Source organism: Triticum aestivum, chromosome 3B (assembly GCF_018294505.1).
Source record: "Triticum aestivum cultivar Chinese Spring chromosome 3B, IWGSC CS RefSeq v2.1, whole genome shotgun sequence".
Classification (NCBI taxonomy): Eukaryota; Viridiplantae; Streptophyta; class Magnoliopsida; order Poales; family Poaceae; genus Triticum; species Triticum aestivum.
Window position 1 is genome coordinate 725,053,923 of NC_057801.1, and position 18,876 is coordinate 725,072,798.

At 47.0% G+C, this 18,876-nt stretch overlaps 1 protein-coding gene and 1 long non-coding RNA gene across 2 annotated transcripts; one reads left to right on the plus strand and one right to left on the minus strand.

The window, feature by feature from the left end:
• Nucleotides 1–9,374: 9,374 nt before the first annotated feature.
• On the plus strand, nt 9,375–10,284 carry LOC123067762 (NADPH-dependent aldehyde reductase-like protein, chloroplastic). The gene has a single exon (XM_044490420.1). It carries the CDS (start codon nt 9,375–9,377, stop codon nt 10,179–10,181), a length of 807 nt encoding a protein of 268 aa, XP_044346355.1. The 3' UTR covers nt 10,182–10,284.
• Nucleotides 10,285–10,792: 508 nt separating this feature from the next.
• LOC123072024 (uncharacterized) lies at nt 10,793–13,900 on the minus strand. The gene is made up of 3 exons (XR_006434798.1): nt 13,406–13,900; nt 12,598–12,722; nt 10,793–11,287 (listed from the first exon to the last, which is right to left on the minus strand). It is a non-coding gene; the product is annotated as an uncharacterized lncRNA (long non-coding RNA).
• Between the last annotated feature and the right edge of the window lie 4,976 nt (nt 13,901–18,876).

Sequence of the window (18,876 nt, forward strand, 5' to 3'; positions counted from 1 at the left end):
TAGGGACTCATAGGAAGATATCACAACACAAGTCTAAAAGTAAAATAAGTCATACAAGCATCATATTACAAGCCAGGGGCATGGAGGGCTCGAATACAAGTGCTCGAACATAAGTGAGTCAGCAGAAGCAACAATATCTGAGTACAGACATAAGTTAAACAATTTGCCATAAGATGGCTAGCACAAACTGGGATACAGATCGAAAGAGGCGCATGCCTCCTGCCTGGGATCCTCCGAAACTACTCATGGTCGTCGGCGACCTGAACGTAGTAGAAGGCACCCTCGGTGTAGTAGGGGTCGTCGTGGACAGTGGCATCTGGCTCCTTGGCTCCAACATCTGGTGACATCCGAGAAGAAGAGGAAAGGGGTAAAAGAGGGAGCAAAGTAACCGTGAGTACTCATCCAAAGTACTCGCAAGCAAGGATCTACACTACAAATGCATGGGTATCTGTGTAAAGGGGCAATATCAGTGGACTGAACTACAGAATGCCAGAATAAGAGGGGTATAGCTAGTCCTATCGAAGTCTATGCTTCTGGCATCCTCCATCTTGCAGCATGCAGAAGAGAGTAGATGGTAAGTTAGCCAAGTATCATCACATAGCATAATCCTACCCGGTGACCCTCCTGTCGCCGCCCTGTGGGAAAGCGATCACCAGGTTGTCTCTGGAACTTGTCTGGGTGTGTTTTATTAAGTATGCAGTTCTAGTTGTCATAAGGTCGAGTTATAACTCTGGGCCGTCCTTTAACCGAGGGACACGGCTATTTGAATAGATAAACTTCCCTGCAGGGGTGCACCACATTTCCCAACACGCTCGATCCCTCTGGCTGGACACACTTTCCTCGGTCATGCCCAGCCTCGGAAGATCAACACGTCGCAGCCTACCTAGGCACAACAGAGAGGTTAGCATGCCGGTCTAAATCCCAAGCGCGCAGGGGTCTGGGCCCATCGCCCATTGCACACCTGCACATTGCGTGGGCGGCCAGAAGCATACATAGCCTCCCTAATACAAGAGGAGGCGTTCTAGTCCAATGCGGCACGCGCCGCTCAGTTGTTGACGTCAAGAAGGCTTCAACTGATACCACGACATCGAGTGCTCATAACTGTTCCCGCGTAGTTGGTTAGTGCATATAGGCTAGTGGCCAAACTCAGATCAAATACCAAGATCTCGTTAAACGTGTTATTATGAAGTAACCGCGGACGTCGACCAGGGACCAGTCCCACTTTCACCTAGGTGGTCTCAACCTGCCCTGTCGCTTCGCCACAAAGATCCACACAGAGGGCCGTCGGAACAAATGTCCTTTCATCCCCCATTCCGTGAATCACTCGCGGGTACTCTACCAGCCGACCCGACTTTAGTCCCCACCTGAATATTATGTATGTATGTATAGTATATACCTTTGATCACCTCCTGAGTGATCACGACCCGATAGTATAGCATGGCAGACGGACAAGAATGTAGGGCTACTGATGATAAACTAGCATCCTATAATAAACATTTAGGATTGCAGGTAAGGTATCAACAATTGTAGAAAAAATGACAGGCTATGCAACAGAATAGGATTAACCGAAAGCAGTAACATGCTACACTACTCTATTGCAAGTAGTTGAGAGAATGAATAGGCGATATCGGGTGATCAGGGGGGGCTTGCCTGGTTGCTCTGGAAAGATGGAGGGGTCATCAACACCATAGCCGACCGGGGTAGCAACGTCGTTAGTCTCGGTGTCTAACGAGAGAAGAGGGGGAAGAAACAATAAATATAATGCAAACATATGCATGACATGACAATGAGCAGTGCTAGATGTGCCCTAACGCGGAAGTAGGTGATACTAGCGAAGGGGGGAAACATCCAGGAAAGAGATCCCGGTGTTTGACATTTTCAGACAGATGCACCGGAGGTGGACTTTTGCACATTCTCTATGCTAGGGACATGTAGCTGACAAACAGACAGCATATTCGGATTCGTCTCGTCGTTTTGAGCAACTTTCATGTACAAAATATTTTCATCCGAGTTACGGTTTATTTTACATTACTTTTCTAAGTTTAATAAATTTCTAAATTACTATTATTAAATTAATACGAAAATTAGTACTATTCATCAGCATGACGTCAACATGACATCACCAGTCAACATGGGTCTTGACTGGGTCAACTGACGTGTGGGGTCAGCATGTCATTGAATAAGACTAACTAATCAGGTATAATTGGACTAACTAAATGATTAGGTTTATGAATTACAATTAATTAGGTTAATTAATTAATTAATTTAATTATTAGTTATTCTATGTATTATTATTATTATTTATTTTTCAATATATTTTTTAAAGCGTTCTGGGCGCTGGGCCCCATTTGTCATTGGGCTGGGGGTGGGGCGGGGCCCGGCTGTCAAAGGCCATTATGGCCATAACGGCCACGGGCAAATAGGCGAAGCGGGCAGCGGTGCGGGCGTAGCCCGGCCCTCCCCAGGCGACAGCAGGGTGGCGAGAGGGTCACCAGCGCGGCCACGGGGGGGGGGGGAGCAGCGGTGCCAGTGGAAGCGGGGCACAAGCGGACGACCGGGCACCTCTCGAGCAGGGAGCGGGGCGTAGCTGCCGGCGCGTAGGCGGGCGAGGAAGGCAGCAGCAGCTGCTGTGGGGCCGGCGCGAGGCTGTGTCGTGGCAGATGAGCGGCAGGGGGCGGCAGGAGGAGAAGCAGGCGAGGCAAAGCGGGCACGACGACGGCAAGTGCGCGGCCGCAGTAGGCAGTGGCGAGGCGCGTGGTATGCGCGGGCGCAAAGGTGCACGGAGGCAGGTGCGGTAGGCGGGGCGGGGCACAGCCAAGGCGTGCGCGGGGCAGTCAGGGCGCGAGGTGCGGGCGGTGGCCACGACCGATGCACGGGCGTGGCTGTGGACGTCGCGGTGGAGCGCGAGCAGGCGTGGGGAGGGGTCGCGGTGCACGGGCGGTGCGCGGGGTGGTGCGCGCGCGTGCGGGACAGCGCGGGCGCATGGTGATTGTGCGGGGTGGAGGGAGTGCGAGGAGAGGGGGAAGCTCACGGGGGCCATAGGGTAAAGGGCAGCGGGGCTTGGGGAGGACGACGGGGACGAGGCGAGGATGTAGAGGACGGCGAAGCGGAGGCGTGTCGAGCTCCAGGTGACGGGGGTGAGGTGGCGGCAACAGCGTGGCTCCGACGAGGCCCGCGGGGCTCCGGGCGGTGGTGGGTCGATCCCCCCGATCCAATCGGGGGGGCAGCGGAGGGGAGAGGTGGATCGAGGAAGTGGAGGAGTGGGGCGAGTGGGGGTGTCGGTTAGGGTTTGGGGTGCGGGGGGGGGGGGCTGGGCCAGTTGGGCCGGCCTGGCTAGCAGCGGGGCCAACTAGCCCAATGGGGGGTTCTCTTTCTTTTTTTGTTTGTTTTTCTTTAGTCTTTTCCCTTTTTCTTATTTTTCTCTTTTTTATTTCATTTTAAAGTATTTATGCATTTTCAAAAAGCGTGATTTCTTCACCATAATTACCTATGCAATAACTGGCACACTTCGAACATTTTAATTCTAACGTTTGAATTTTTTTGATGTTTGTCAAAAATTCAAATTTAAATTTGAATCGTTTTGAACTAACGCGAGATAAGCAATAGTAACATAGGTGACGTGGCATCATTAGAAGAGGTTTACTGTAGCTTAATTATCTGGGCGTTACATCGGGCGTCTAGGTCATGGCAAAGGTCGTACTCATAGGTGGGCCGCTGTTGATCCTTGCCATAACGGCGAGGTGGGGTGGCTGGGTGTTCGGCCGCGTCAGTTTTTCTATCCCGCCCTCTAGGGGGGAGGTCCGACTGTTTGGTGCTTATGTATAACGGGTGTGTGGGCTCTACGCCCTTGTCGTCGAACTGCAGCACGAGTCTTCGCTTGGGATAACTTTTGGTTGGCTATTCACGATCGTACCCTTCTTCAACCGCTAGGACTTTAGTCCATCGATCATTGAGGGTGTCATGTTCGGCCTTGATTTTGCGTTTCTGTTTCTTTAAGCTTCGGGCGGTGGCTAAAAGCCTCCGCCTGAATCGTTCCTACTCTTGAGGCTCTTCGGGGACGATGAAATCGTCATCCCCGAGACTGGCCTCCTCTTCGGAGAGTGGGAGGCAATTGCTATCCTGGGAGTCATTGTGGTTTTCTAGATTGGATGGGTCCTCCTGCCCCGCGAGGTCATCCCGATGATGTTCGTTGGTTGCGTCACCCGCGAGGTCGTCCGTGTTATTTACGGTGCCGTTTTCTGCGGAGTCCACGTTGCTCGCATGGCTTCGACATGGCTTTGATCGACGTCGCTGTTTTTGGCGTTTGGGCGGCTCAACTCTGGGCTTGCCTCGGTCCTGATCGGGAGTGCCGTCGCCGTCCTTTGGGGTATCCACCATGTAAATGTTGTAGGTGGATGTGGCTGACCAGCGGCCCGCGATGGGGAGGGGGGACCTCAGCATTAGTTGTGGCTATGTCCTCCTCGTCCATGTATTTGGCATTCTCCGAATTATAGCCTAGCAAATCGGTTGAATCATCGATAGTGGCTACCAAATGGGTGGTGGGTGGTATGAAAAATTCCCTATTGTACGCCTCAAAGGGTCGATGATTGAAGGCGGAGGGCAGGTCCTCATGGATGGTCATTTACTAAATATGATCTAGCACCTCGTTTACCATTGCGAGGGTCGCCGAGCTCGAGGGCTCTGGGCCGAACTCTGTTGTAATGGCGTGGGAGCGGTCAATGCCCTGGACGGTCCTTGATTTCCGCTGGTCGTGCTGAGCCCGGGGTGTGGAGCCGGATCATTGAAGGTGTCCGGGCCTTCACTGGAGGTCAGGGACAGGATTTGGTCTTTGCTTGTGGCTCCCCCGTCGTGGTTCGAGATCGAGCTGCTTTGGGCTGGGGATGACCCCTGGCCTTTGGCTGCCACTTTGTCGTAAGGGCTCATGGTTGGGCGAGCGTTGTGAAAGGAAGGTCCGACCGAGATTGACTCTTGGCCTCTGCCTCCTGATTCTACCTCGAAGGTCAAGGATAGGTCTTCCGTAGTCATGACGTGTCCGGACGAAGGAGGAGTCTGGCCCCTGCTCGAAGCGGAGCTCTCCTGGCTTGAAGCTGTCGAGGCTGATCTGACTATCGGATCAGAAAGGAACTCCAAAGTGGGCGTGGCGAGGGTACGGGAGGGGAAAGTGAATATGGTGAAAACCAGATCGCCCCGTGCTTTCGCAACATTTTCCAGACCACCGAATCGAATTCGGTGTCTGGGGACGAAGGCGTAGACCTGACCCAGACGACCAGTCGGGTCTATGTGCAGCACGATGCTGCCAAACGCTACGAGTTTTCCGTGGACAAAGAGGTCCCTTGATCCGATGCCTTCTCCTATGATCAGGCGAGCCATCGATCCTTTGGGCAACCCTACAACGGAACTCTCAATGAAAGCACCAAAGTCGGTGTCAAAACCGGCAGACTTCGGGGTAGGGGGTCCCGAGCTATGTATCTAGGATCGATAGGAACAAGGGACAATGAACACAGTGTTTACCCAGGTTCAAACCCTCTCGAAGAGGTAATACCCTATGTCCTGCTTGGTTGTACTGGATGTATAATATGGTTTACAGAGTAGATCTAACTCGAGATCCGTATGAGCTAAACACTAAGGCAATGAGGTGATTAATGTAGCTCCAGCCCTAAAGACTAAAAACCCACGGTTTATATAGACACCTGTAGGGTTAGGGTTACCGAAGATAAATTACAGTAAGAGTTTAAAGAGATCATGCGCCTTGTTGACTTGGAACGCACAACACGGCTTGATAGATCTCCTGTCACTATACGGCTCCACCAGTCCGGCCCATACTCGATGGGCCGACGCCTTGAGGACCCCTTAGTCCACAACTCCCTCAGCGGGTGAAGGTAAATGAGAGTTTGAATCCTACCTCATGCACCTATTTTTTGAATGTTAAAAAAGGAAAAGAAAATTAAATGGGCCGGGCCCAGGACAAAGTAAAAACAAGTAACAAGAAACATTGAAAGCAAAAATGGAGTAAAAACTAATGAAAAACTCGGACAAACAATAAAAGAGAAAAAGAGTCCAAGAGGCATAGAAAATAAGAAGAAAAGGAAGTATTACTAAACATATCAGATGAGCCGGCTGAGTTTTTTATTCTTTTGAACAGGAGAAGTGTCCCGAAGGACCCAGGTGTTGCATTAGATTATCTAAGAATACATCTTACAACTTGCCCATAGACCCATAAGGAAACAAAAATTACAACATGGTCCATGAACTACACGGAAAACCCCAACTAGAACATCTCAATTGCAATGTGGTCCATCTTCCACCAGGAAGCTTCAGTCCCGAACCGATCAGCATGCTGCCGGGGACGAAACCACTTGGGGTGCAAACATCGCCGCAGCGGCACCACAAGAAATCGCCGACGTTAGGTGTTGCGGACCTCAAACCAAAGCCATATTGCCTCCTTAATGGTTCCACGACCAGGAGGAACACAAGGAGCCGACGACCAAGAGATGATGCCGAAGCTCCAGGTGACCGCCATTCGGCCAGAAGATTCAACAGTGGTGAGATCGAAATCGGCAGCCGGCCGCTACGGCCCCTTCCTCTCAAGGAAGAAGAAAGCGATGACTGGTGCAATAGCCAGAAGCCCTTCTCCGACGAGATGCAACATCGGAATGACAAGCTTTGCTGGATCCCCTTGGCTATTGCCCAACTACCATCCCTATGGCCTAGAAAACACGGAAAGAAACCAGCCTCAGCTGGCCCACCACCTCGAGCTTATTTGCCAAGCTTACGCAGATTCGCCTCCTGCAGCCACTGTCAGCCATGGACGCTAGCTGAGTGACGAAGGGGGGCTCGTCTGAACGACACCCGAATGCGCCGGAAGGAAGCTCGAATCCAACATAAAGCCAAACAACCCAAACAGGGAAACTAGACTACGTCTACACCTATTTACTAGATGAACCCGCACTCTGCATCTACCTCTACATCGCCCGGCTACACCGCCGCCGACGAGGGTGGAGCGAGCCGGGGCGACATGTGTGACTCTCAACAAAGGTAGGAGCCGACAGAGTTGGTTGCTATGTTCGAAGGAAATAGAGATGTTTCGAGTTCGAGCTCACCACCCACGACAATTTTTGAAGGTTGAAAAAAAATAAAATGGGCCGAGCCCATGATGGCGGGGGGGGGGGGGGGGTGCACGCGCCAGTTTGTGTGTGTTTACGTACAGCTCGTACGTGCCACATATGGAGGTGTGTATACCTTCTGATTAAATGATCATATTGTCTTTGTATAGTTTGTGAGGGGGTGTATCGAAGCAAGACTCCTAGGCAAAAATTGAATACCACTACGTACGTTTAGGGATGGCAACGGGGCCCCATACCCGCCAAACCCGTGGGGATTTCATCTATTAGGAGGTGGGGATGGGCGAAAAACATCCCCACGGGGATATTTACCAAAATAATTTATTCTCCATAGGGTATAACAGGGATGGGGACGATATCCTATTCCCCAGACCCAATACCCATCGGGGACCCGGTTAGTAACCGTGACACTGCGGTCAATGTTAAAATATTCACAAATAAACTCGCGAAAAAAAAGCTCTGCAAAAAAACCTTAAACCTATCTCACACCCTCAGCTCAGCTGCCACTCACGGTGGACGCGGTCCGGGCCGGTCCGGTCCCTGACCGAGCCTCCCTTTGGACCGGCAGAAACTGGCCCGGATCGGACCGGACCGAGCGTACATGCGGTCCTGTTTCCTAGGACCGGACCGGCTGCGCCTCAGCTCGGTGCGGACCGAAGGGACCGACTGGACCGAGTACATTTTGTGCAAGGGAGTGCGCTGGGAGCCTTTTTAGAACTCTCTTGATAACAAATTTGAATGTATAGATCATTAGGTTGCAAAAGAGGTTCAAATGGACCAAAAATAAGCAAGTTTGGAAGAAAAACAACACAGGAAGGTGTCGAACTGAAGAAGACTGAGCAAATACCAACTGAAGAAAGTTCAGAGAGACTGAACAATTACCAACTGAAGCAAATTCAGAGAGAAGGAACAAAGACAAACTATCGGCGAGGACATGCAGGACTTCAGGTGCACGTGCAGCAGCTCCGTCCCCGCATCCTCCAGCTTCGTGCTCGACGGCGGCTAACAGGCGAGGAGGTGGTTGAAGACGGGCAGGTGGAGACGGCGACGGTCGACGACGGCGAGCAGGTGCAGCCGTGTAGACGTGACGCTCCCTCCTTGGCTCCTCCACTCCTCCTTCCATCGCGTACAGGTGTAGACGAGGAGGTGGTGGTCGACAATGGCAACGGCGGCGGCGCTCCCTCCCTTCTGCAGCCAGGAGGAAAGGGGATCGGGGAATTGGGGGAGAGGAGGCCTTTGCCCTAGTGCGTCGTCGTATCGGCGCTAGCGACTAATGCTGGGCCTTGAGCCATCGGTCCGCTCGGTCGGCCCGGTTAAAGACCGGACCGGACCGAAGTTTTTTCGGTCTGATTTTCGCGGCCCGGACCGAACAATTTCTGTAGCGGGCCTGGACCGTACGGTCCGGTCCGTAACGGGCCACGAGCGGGCCTAAAAGCTTGCTCGTGTCGTCCACCCTGAGCTGCCACCATGCCCAAGAAGTCAATACGACCTAGGTAGGCATTAGCAGGACAAGGACAACACCATGTATTTATGTTGATCATAGGGTGTTATATTATGTATATGAGTATTTGTTTATGGGGATGGGGACCCTAATGGGCCCCGTTCCCCAGTGGGCATGGGTATGAGGAAATTTTATCCCCAGTCATCTAAACGGGGATGGGGATGGGATGATAGGGAATAGATGGGATGAGGATGTTGTAGGTATCCCCATAGGGGATTGTCCCCATTGCCATCCCTACGTACGTTGAATAGACGATGTTGGTGGGATGGTATTTTGATGTTGGTGGGATGGTATTTTTGAAATTTCATTATAATCATTCATGCACAAATAACAATGATTCATCCCCCGCAAAAAAAAACAATGATTCAAAGAAAAGTCCCACTCAGGTGATATTTTACTTTACATAATATTTAGAGTGATTATTAAACTATCTTTTTTTTATCGCAAAAAAAAACTATCTTTTTTTGGGGTTAAAACTATATTTCTATAATTCCATATTTTCAGTAACTACGGCCGCGTTCAATAATGTATAGACGATTACATAGCATTTTGCGAGGGCCAACTTGCTAGTTTTATTTTCTGTTGAAGAAACACAAGTTGTAGTTTTTTTAGAGCGCTCTCTGCCCTATATATGTGCTTGCCCCTTGATACAATCATACGCATCGTCTTTATATCACGCTCATAAGCATTCCCTGTTCTTCTGCTTGTTTGGATCACGCTCGGTCATTGCGCTAGCTACAGGTTTCGCAGGAATGGCCGAGACCAACGGTAACGGCTCCCCGAGTAGTGTGACTACGCCACTGATGCTCCACGGGCGCGTGGCGATCGTGACAGGCGGCGCTGGCTGCATCGGCTCGGTCGTGTCGAAGCACCTCGCATCCCTAGGCGCGCGCGTGGCGATCGGCTACGTCGGGGACCCGAAGCCGGCGAAGGAGCTCGTGGGCGGCATCAACGCCGCGCACGGCGGCGGTCGGGCCATCGCAGTGAAGGCCGACGTGTCGGACGCAGCGCAGGTCAGGGCGCTGTTCGACGCGGCGGCGGCGGCGTTCGGCGGGAAGCTCCATGTCTTGGTGACAATGGCAGCGGTGCTAGACTGCTCGAACCCGATGCTGGCGGATATGAGCGAGGCGTCCTACGACGCCACGTTCGGCATCAACGCGCGGGGCACTTTCCTGTGCTGCCGGGAGGCGGCGAACCGGCTGGCGCGCGACGGGCGTGGCCGCATCGTCACGTTCTCGTCGTCGGCGGTCGGGTCACTGCGGCCCGGGTTCACGGCGTACGCTGCCAGCAAGGCGGCGGTGGAGGCGATGACGAGGATCCTGGCGCGGGAGCTGCGCGGCACGGGGATCACCGCCAACGCGGTGGCGCCGGGGCCCACGGCCTCGCCCTTGTTCTACAACGGCAAGACGCCTGAGGAGGCTGAACGGTACATCGCCGAGGCGCCACTGGGGCGTATCGGGTTGCCGGGGGACATCGCACCGCTCGTGGGCTTCCTCGCCAGCGACGCCGGCGGATGGGTCAACGCCCAGGTCCTGCGCTGCAACGGGGGCTCCATCTAGCCTCCGGACTGGAATAATGCGCACGAACGTAGTGCTACTTTTTTTTTTTTTGACAGAGGGATTGGCCCGTTGCAATCAGTCATTGATTTTTTCTTGGACATCACTAGGCATCAGACTATAGACAATCTGCATCTGTCAGACTAGTGGAAGGCCGTCCGATGAGGTGCATCCAGGTCGTCCGATCCTAATCAGGGCCACGCAAGATTTGTTGACTTATTTGTTAATTGATTGCTTCCTTCATAACTGCTCCTTCAATCCTCGCTAATCTCTCTATTATGGTAACTCCGAATATACAGCATGCACATGCACCGCTAGAATTAAGTTTGTTTTCAACTATTGCATCGCATAATTGCTTCCAGCGTCTCAACAATATGCTTCGATTACAACCAAATTTATTCAATCTAATAGTAGAAATTGTGTTTGAGCTAACAGAAATTTGTGCCGATTATGATAGATATTTATTTCCTACTAAACAGAGTTTGTTTCTGTCGACTAAAAAATTGGCTTCCATTGCAAGTTATTTTTGCTTCTCTTGGTGACAGTTACATTTATTTTTGCTAAGACATAAATTGTACGTTTTTAACAAAAAAAAGTTTGCTACCAGAGAGAAAGGAATTTGCTTCCATGCAACAAAAGCTTAATACAAATACAAAAAATTACATAAGAAAAATTGTTACAAGATCCACCCATAAGATGGCTGGGAAGCAAGGGTATATTTTCAAATGAAAAAATTACATACGAAAAACGGTTACAAGGCCCATGCATAAGATGCCTGGAAAGCAAGGGTATGAGTTCAGCAGCGCAATTGGGAACGCAAACACGAAATGTTGCCGAATAAATATTGATGCCACTATGACGGAAGCAAGGGACATTGTAGCCATCTAATAGCGCAACATGGCAGTATCCTGGTAGTGGTAGGTTGCAGAAGCTCGAACTCACGCACTACGTCAGCAAGCGCATCCTTAGGGAGGGCTTCGGTCGTTATCCGCCAAAGTCTCCACCACGTCCTCCGCCGCCATTCTATGGGGAGGTCCGTGCAAGGCTTTTGAGAAACCAATGGTGCATGGTTGACATCATGTGGCACAAAACATGCAGCTGAAGCTTCTCTGAGAATACCAGAGAATGTTTGAATTATCAAAACATGGCAGTGGAAGCACGAAATAATGAAATAAGCATGGCTTACACGAAGCAACAATTTGGTCTATCAGAACATACATGATAGGTAGTGGAAGCATGGAAAATTGAGAAGAAATAAAGCATTTCTATAGAAACATATGTGATACGTAAAAGTGGAAACCATAGCTTACACGGAGCAGCGATTTGATTGATCCAAACATACATAATAAGCAATGGAGGCATATAAAATTGAGATGAAGAGAGAACTTAATACTGTAGGAAACATATGCGACACAAAAGTAGGAACTATGACTTTACAGGAAGGAACGAGTTGGTCTGTCACAGCATACACTTTGTTGTGTTTTGATCAAAATGGTGCTGAAACCAAAAAGAACAATAGAAACACACAAAAAACACGGACTATGGAAGCAAACTACCTACACCAAAGAAACATACAAAATATAATATGGTGCATGGCATATTACAATAGTGATAACAATAAGAAAATAAGCAGGAAGCATGGAAGCATTCTAACAAAACAAAAGCAGCATCAGAAGTATAATTTGGAAGCCCCATCAGTACGAAGCAGGCAAAGAATTAAGTGAAGCCTGCGCAACATATATGTGATGAAACTAGGAAGAATGGGAGCACTGTTCAAACTAGAATACCTTGGAAATATAGAACAACAAGGGCACAAAGGTAGTCACACGGTTGTACTTATGCAACTTAGTGCTACCAACCATGAAGCACAATGCCAATGTTTAGGTTAATTACAATGATGTTGACTGATGGGAACAGTAGAAATATAACAAACTATATCGACCAAAGAAACATATGGGAGCATGACATATTGCAATGATGAAAATAATGGCAAGATAAAAAAATTTAAATGAAAAAGGTAGAATGGAAACAATATATCTGAAACTGGGTAAGCACATGAAGTACAATTTAGAAGTGTAGTAGGTAGAGAGCATGAAAAAAAAGTGATATCTCAATATGGATCATCTAAATTGGAAGTATAAAATATTGAAAATAAAAAACAACTAAGATTTGCACCATCTTGGGGATGAATGTTTCTGTCACCTACATTCTAAATTCACAAAATTTGGTTGAACTATGGAAGGTAATCAATTAGACAGAAGAGGTATATGTAGTCTAATTTGGAAGCATGAAAATAGTGCTATGTCAACATATCTATGGAAGCAAATCAATTAGACAGAAGAAATATGGTCAATTCAGTCAACGATCCATTCTATGAGACCCCCTGGAGCTAAGAATTTGCTAATATTAAGAAGATTACCCCATTTTTTGCAAATGAGGTATTTCCTTCTCGGTGGGAGACCCTTGACAATATCATGTAACCGACCAGCTGAATATCGACTCTGTAGCATGATCGACTCCTTTTTAGTCATTGTTGAGTGTCAGCTGAGAACACATGGAATACGGATTGTTAGCATTTCCATAAAAAAATTGTTTCGTAAGGAATGAAGTGATAGATTTGCTCTGTTGTGGAATTAGTTGTATGGAAGCAATACACTAGAAAATAACAGTATATATATGTTGACTGATGACACGAAGGATGACAGAAGCATGAAAATATGGACACTACAAATACGGTGCATGGTATTTTAATAAGCTTGGTCCCAGGATGGGGATGCATCTGTTAGTATTTTTGGCATGTAAGCATTTTTCTGGGAAAACAGTATCCAAAAGGGGACAATTACGAAGGAATTTTGTGTGATGGAATCATGGAATTTAGGGTGCATTTCGTGCAATTTAGGGTGCATTTTTACTCTTTGATGGAAGCATGGAAATTCAAACGGGGTAAACCTAACAAATTTAGCGCCAATATGGGGGGCACGTTTACTTGGATGTTGTGTTTACAGGAAGCATTGTAGGATGCATTGAAAAGGAAGTGTCGCAGCAATTCTAAAATAGATTTGAAGCATCGACGAGAATTGAAACAACTTAATAATCGAAACAATACTAGGCCGGCAATGAACAAAAATAACAATTTTCATCCATCTGAAGGATGCATTACACATCAAAATCTGTTGCAAAAATTACAAAATCCCCAAAATGTGGGGCACTCCATGAAGTGCACATACCTTTGATTCAGGGGTGGGGAGCTTCAAAATAGGGCCGCAATTTAGAAATCCAATGGCCAATACTCCGGCCGGCCGATCCAAATCGATGGGGATGCAGCCGATTCAGTAGATGGGATAGCCTAGCGACTGAGAAAACTCCGCAGAATCTGACAGGGTAGTGTCGGTGGAGTGGACTGTGTGGTAGCCATGCTGATCGGCGGGGAGGCTCGAGTGGGGAACAATGGGGCAGGAGGCTGGGTGCTGCGGTCCACCGATGTGAGGCGGATGGAGCGGGCTGGTGAGGTGGAGCTGCGAGGTCGCGGCGGTGACCGGGGTGGTCGCGGAGCGGAGAGGTGTCGCGGTGAGACGGCGGCGGAGCAGGGGATCTAGTGAGCGAGCTGGCGGCGAGGCGACTCAGGTGGGAAGCAGAGCTCTGGCATGGCTGGCGATTATAATGCTATATCGAGAGATTTGGGGAGATGATTGCGAGCGGGGGTATGCACAGATTGGGGCTTTCCTTATTTCTTTTTTTAACGCGACGAAATCTGGAGCATCTCCTTCACAACGAATCGACGGACGTGGATTGGTCTGGCGCTGGCGTCGCTTCAGACTATAGATCAGAAGTGTTTACCCTTTTTCTTTTTACCGAAACACCTTGCATTCCAAATTTATGATGGACCAACATTATCGGCGCTCACAGGGGTTACATCCAGCGGGAGATCTGGAGGCCAGAAAATGATTTTATTACTTGAAAGTGTTGCATCTTTGTTTAAACGTTCTCATCCTCCGAGCTCATTTACATCCTTGAAAAAGCAACTTTAGCAAAGTCATCGGATCAAATCGGATCGATTGGCATAATAATTGTTCGTGATTTTGATCGAAAAGGCCATTTTAGCAGAGTCGGGCCATCTAACCTCGAATCGCCATAATTTATGAAGCTTGTGGAACGAGAGCAAAGTTTTAACTTTGCTTTCCTCACATCACAACCGTATTTTGAAGTTGTGCGGCCTCCCAGGCACCACGGCGAGGAACCACCCGCCATTAATGCCATTCTCGCCCCCTTGGATCCTTGTGGCGGTCCGTTGGATGGCCACCACACGACAGCGTCTCCTGGGTTGTGCGTGAGCAGGTGGGGAGGTGCCTCGTGAGCAGCGGGGAGGCGTGCGAGCTCGACTGCGTTTTTCACCTGGAAGCATGCCCCTTGATGGTTGCCCACTGCTTGCGGTCTTTTCAACTACCCTCTTAATGGTGATCACGGTGACATATAAAAAGGCCGTTACGACCTCCCATCTCTCTCTCTCTCCCTCTCTCTCTCTAACACGCCTCCATTCCACCTATTCCTCTCCAAAACATGTTTCGAAAAAGCCAGTGGATCCCCTAGCTAGACCCATTCTTGGAGCAGCTGGAAGTGGGCCTTGCCGAGCTTGCGAGGGATGAAAGGAAAATGGAGCGGGGGATATTGTACCGTGTGGCCGCCTCTGCCTCGCCACGGACGCATGGCCGGCCTGGGACGGGAGTGCTCCAAGGCCATCTTCCTGGTCAACGAGGCCGGTACATCGCCAACTATCTATTTTTCAAAACATTTTTGCTGTTGTTTGTCTTCTAATTTGCATAACTTGAATGAAACTATCCCAAATTAGCGATGTTTTCAGCAGAACTACCTTGTGGTTATTTTTGCACAAAAATAAAGTGCTCGACATGAGACGGCGATTTTTGAAGAATTATTTCAGAATATTTAAGGATTCATGGAGCGAAGATGGACTGGAGGGGGGCCACCAGAGCGTGGTACGACCCAGTGGCGCCCCCTAGGGCGCACCATGTGGGCATTTGGGCTCACCAGTTACAGCCTTGCGGTTATTCCACTGGCAAAAATTCACATATATACCAGAAAAAACCTAGAAAAATCAAGGAAGCTTTTCGCGATATGGAGAAACCACCACCACCTCCTGTTCTTCCTCTAAAGATCTGATCTGTAGTCTGTTTCTGGCTCCGGAGATAGAAATTCATCATCATCGTCATCACCAACCCTTCACCAACAACAATACTATGATGCTTCTATTTATGTGTGAGTAATTCCCTTGTAGACACATGGCGCTAGGTGAGATTTGGATGAGATTTCTTATGTAATCGATGTCATATTTGATAGGGCTTGATGCCTAGTATCCACTATTTTCTGAGATTGTTGTTGCTATGACCTTGCAATGCTTAATGCTTGTCACTAGGGCCCGGGTGTCATGATTCCATATATGAACTCTCTATGTTTTCATGGATAAATTTGTGTTCTTGATCATGTAGGCAAGTTGTATGCACCTTTATCATTCAGAATCCTAGACCCCAAACTGACAATAATTCAGATATCAATAGGGTTAACATTACCTGGAGGATTACATGTGTTTTCTATGTGTTAATGCTTTGTTTCAGGTCTCTATTAAAAGGAGCGCATTATTTACCCTTAGTTTTCATTAGGACAAAATATGTTGTGCAAATTCTTATCGCAAGCACATAGAACTATATATGAAATGCATGCCTAATATGATTCGTGAATTGGAGCTAGTCTGTTGTTGATCTAGGTTATGACCTTTGCACACTAAATATCATATGAACAAACACATCGCTTGCTCCATGCCTACACTTTCTGCTACTGTTGCTTTCGTTACAATTACTATCGCTGCATTTTGTTATTACTCTACAATCATGTTACTGTTGCTACCACTTTGTTACTATTGCTATCATATTACTGTGGTACTAATAAATTGCAGCAAGTAAGTTACCTATTTAGTGTGGTTGAATTGGCAACTCGACTGTTAAGATTTGAAAATATTCTTTGGTCACCCTTGTGTTGAATCAATAAATTTGGATATACCTTCCTTGAAAACTGTAGTGATCCCCTATACTTAGGGGTCATCAGCGGCCTGCAATGTCATTGTCGCCGCTGAGGCTTGGCCGCCCTGGGACATGGCCATCGAGGCGGTTCTTGCGGGCATCGACGCTCACATTTCGTCATCCCCATTTGACCCGACCCTGATCACGATGCCTAGGGCCATGGCGATGGTGGTTGTGGCCGCAAGTAGCCCGCACAGACAAATCTTGTTGCCACAACTATTAGCTAATTAGTTTGTAGTTTAACTATGTATTAGGTGTTGTATCAATGTAAGCTGCACTATGACTAATTTTTCGCGCAAATTATTATGAAAGGAGTCAAATTTAGTGAAATATGTTTGAATTTCTAATTATCAAAAAATAATCTTTGTTATTAATGACAAACATGACCTACTTTGTCTCGGTAACCTCAGTATCTATATGGTGTTGCCCCATATCCGATATAAAGGCTGCCTGACAACTTTGCTAGAGTTGCTCTTAGGCTAGTCATAGTGGAGAGTAACTTAGGGGTTGTTTGGTTTGTGACTAATTTTGTCAAATGTTGCCACACCTAAAGTTAGGCAAGTTTGACTAACTTAGGTGAGTGTTTGGTTCAAGCCACACCTTACGCAAGTCACACTTGAACCCCACATGGCATATACACAAAAAATGTGGCAAGATTCACTTAGGCTTGCCAACTTGTGGCTTTTATTTTGATGAACTAATCTTAGACAAGCTTGGCAAAAAAATGTGATAAAGTGTGGCAATGCTAGGCCTAGAACCGAACAACCCCTTAATTAGACTAGTAACATGCATATGTTACTAGTCTATGTTACTATCTTGATAGTGGGTAGTGTCTATATGTGGTACTAACATAGATGCCTTCATTTATTAGTTTTGTAGACTCATTTTGCATTGGGAAGCTCTATGTGATGGTAAAATATTATGTTACTCTATTTGCCTCTCTCATCATTAATTACTTGCCGCCACATTATTTTTGTGATTCATTTTGTATTGGGAAGCGCTATATGATGATAACATATAATGTTATAATATGACCAACCTTATACAACCCGGTGACACATATAACCAGACCTTACAATAAGCATTAATGTCACCTTCCTTAGCTAGGATATGAGTGACACCGTTAGCGGAACGTGGCACTAGGCGACCCTGAACTTTTCTCTAGTTTTGGAGCATACCTTTAACATCTTCCACCAAAGATCCATATTGGCATATCTATTCTCTTTGCAAAGTAATTCTGTGCGGTACCGGTACCTTTTTTCGAGCAAAGTACAGACGCAAATGCTCATATAAACGCGTATATACTCATCCTTATGAACGCACACACACACCTTATTTCTATAAGCACTTCCGAAAGATTGAGCCTGCATATCATCTTGAAATTTACGAAGTCATCGTAGGCGGCTCGTCGTCGACGTGAACTTCTCCTCCCACTGAATGCGCATCACCGGAAATCCTGAAATAAATACAGAAATAAATGTGAACAACAAAATTTAAACCCTGATGGGTTGGGATATCACAGTTCATCTAATCATCCAACCACAGGTTGGTTCACGTGCAGTACCGATACCTGTTGGTAAATCTGGCAGTGCACACGAGTTTAAAGGATCGTACTAATTTATGGCCACGATCATGTATATTCCTTGTATTTATTTGTCAGTTGGCCGTATTACAATCTAGTCAAACCATCATCTGATCCTACCATGAGCCCCTCCACACATCTTTCTCTCTCTATCTCTCCTCTACATGCCCGCATGGCAGAAAATGTCCGATCCCCTCTCTCCCCTCCTACACAATAAATCCAGTCTTTTATTCTAACATGGGAAAGTTAAATCATGCATATCTTTTAATTTTTTTTAAAACTTATTTAATACTTGAACTCCTAGCGCCGAGCCCTTTAGAACAAGATCAATCTTAGATACATGCCAAACACATTTAAATTTCAAAATTACTCATTCCATATGTGCAACAGTTTCCCCTAGAAAGATGTGAAACCAACCTGTTTTACTAGAAACCTATTTAACCCAAATATAAAGTTGAACCGTCAACTTGTCACACTGATTATTTAGAATTGATTCATAGTTTACTTCAAAAGAGTGAAATATGTTGTTATAAAATCTTTTTTGAAATGAGTGTAATATGTTATTATGACATCTTTTGTGAAATAAGTAAAAAGTGAAGTGTAGGTTCGAATTGTGAAATAGTAACAATAGATGTGTAATTGTAATGTATCATTGTGATTATTTTGAATTTTGTAACAATTTATTTCAAAAAACTTAAAAGATTTTTTAAAAATGTGCAATTGAAATAGATGTGTTTTTTTGTGAAAAACCCGACTGAATGTGGAATGAAGGTTCTGAATTGTGAAATAGTAACCACAGAAAGTGAAATTATAATATATCAATGTGAAAATAAATAATTGAAAATGTGAAACATTTAATTTCAAGAGGGTGAGATATGTTATTTGAAAAATATTGAATTGAAATAGATGTATTTTTGTGAAACAAGCTGGAAACTGAAATGTAGGTTCTGAATTGTGAAATGCTTACTACAGAAAGTGAAATGTAATGTATCATTGTGAAACCGGTTATTTTTGAATGTGTAATAAT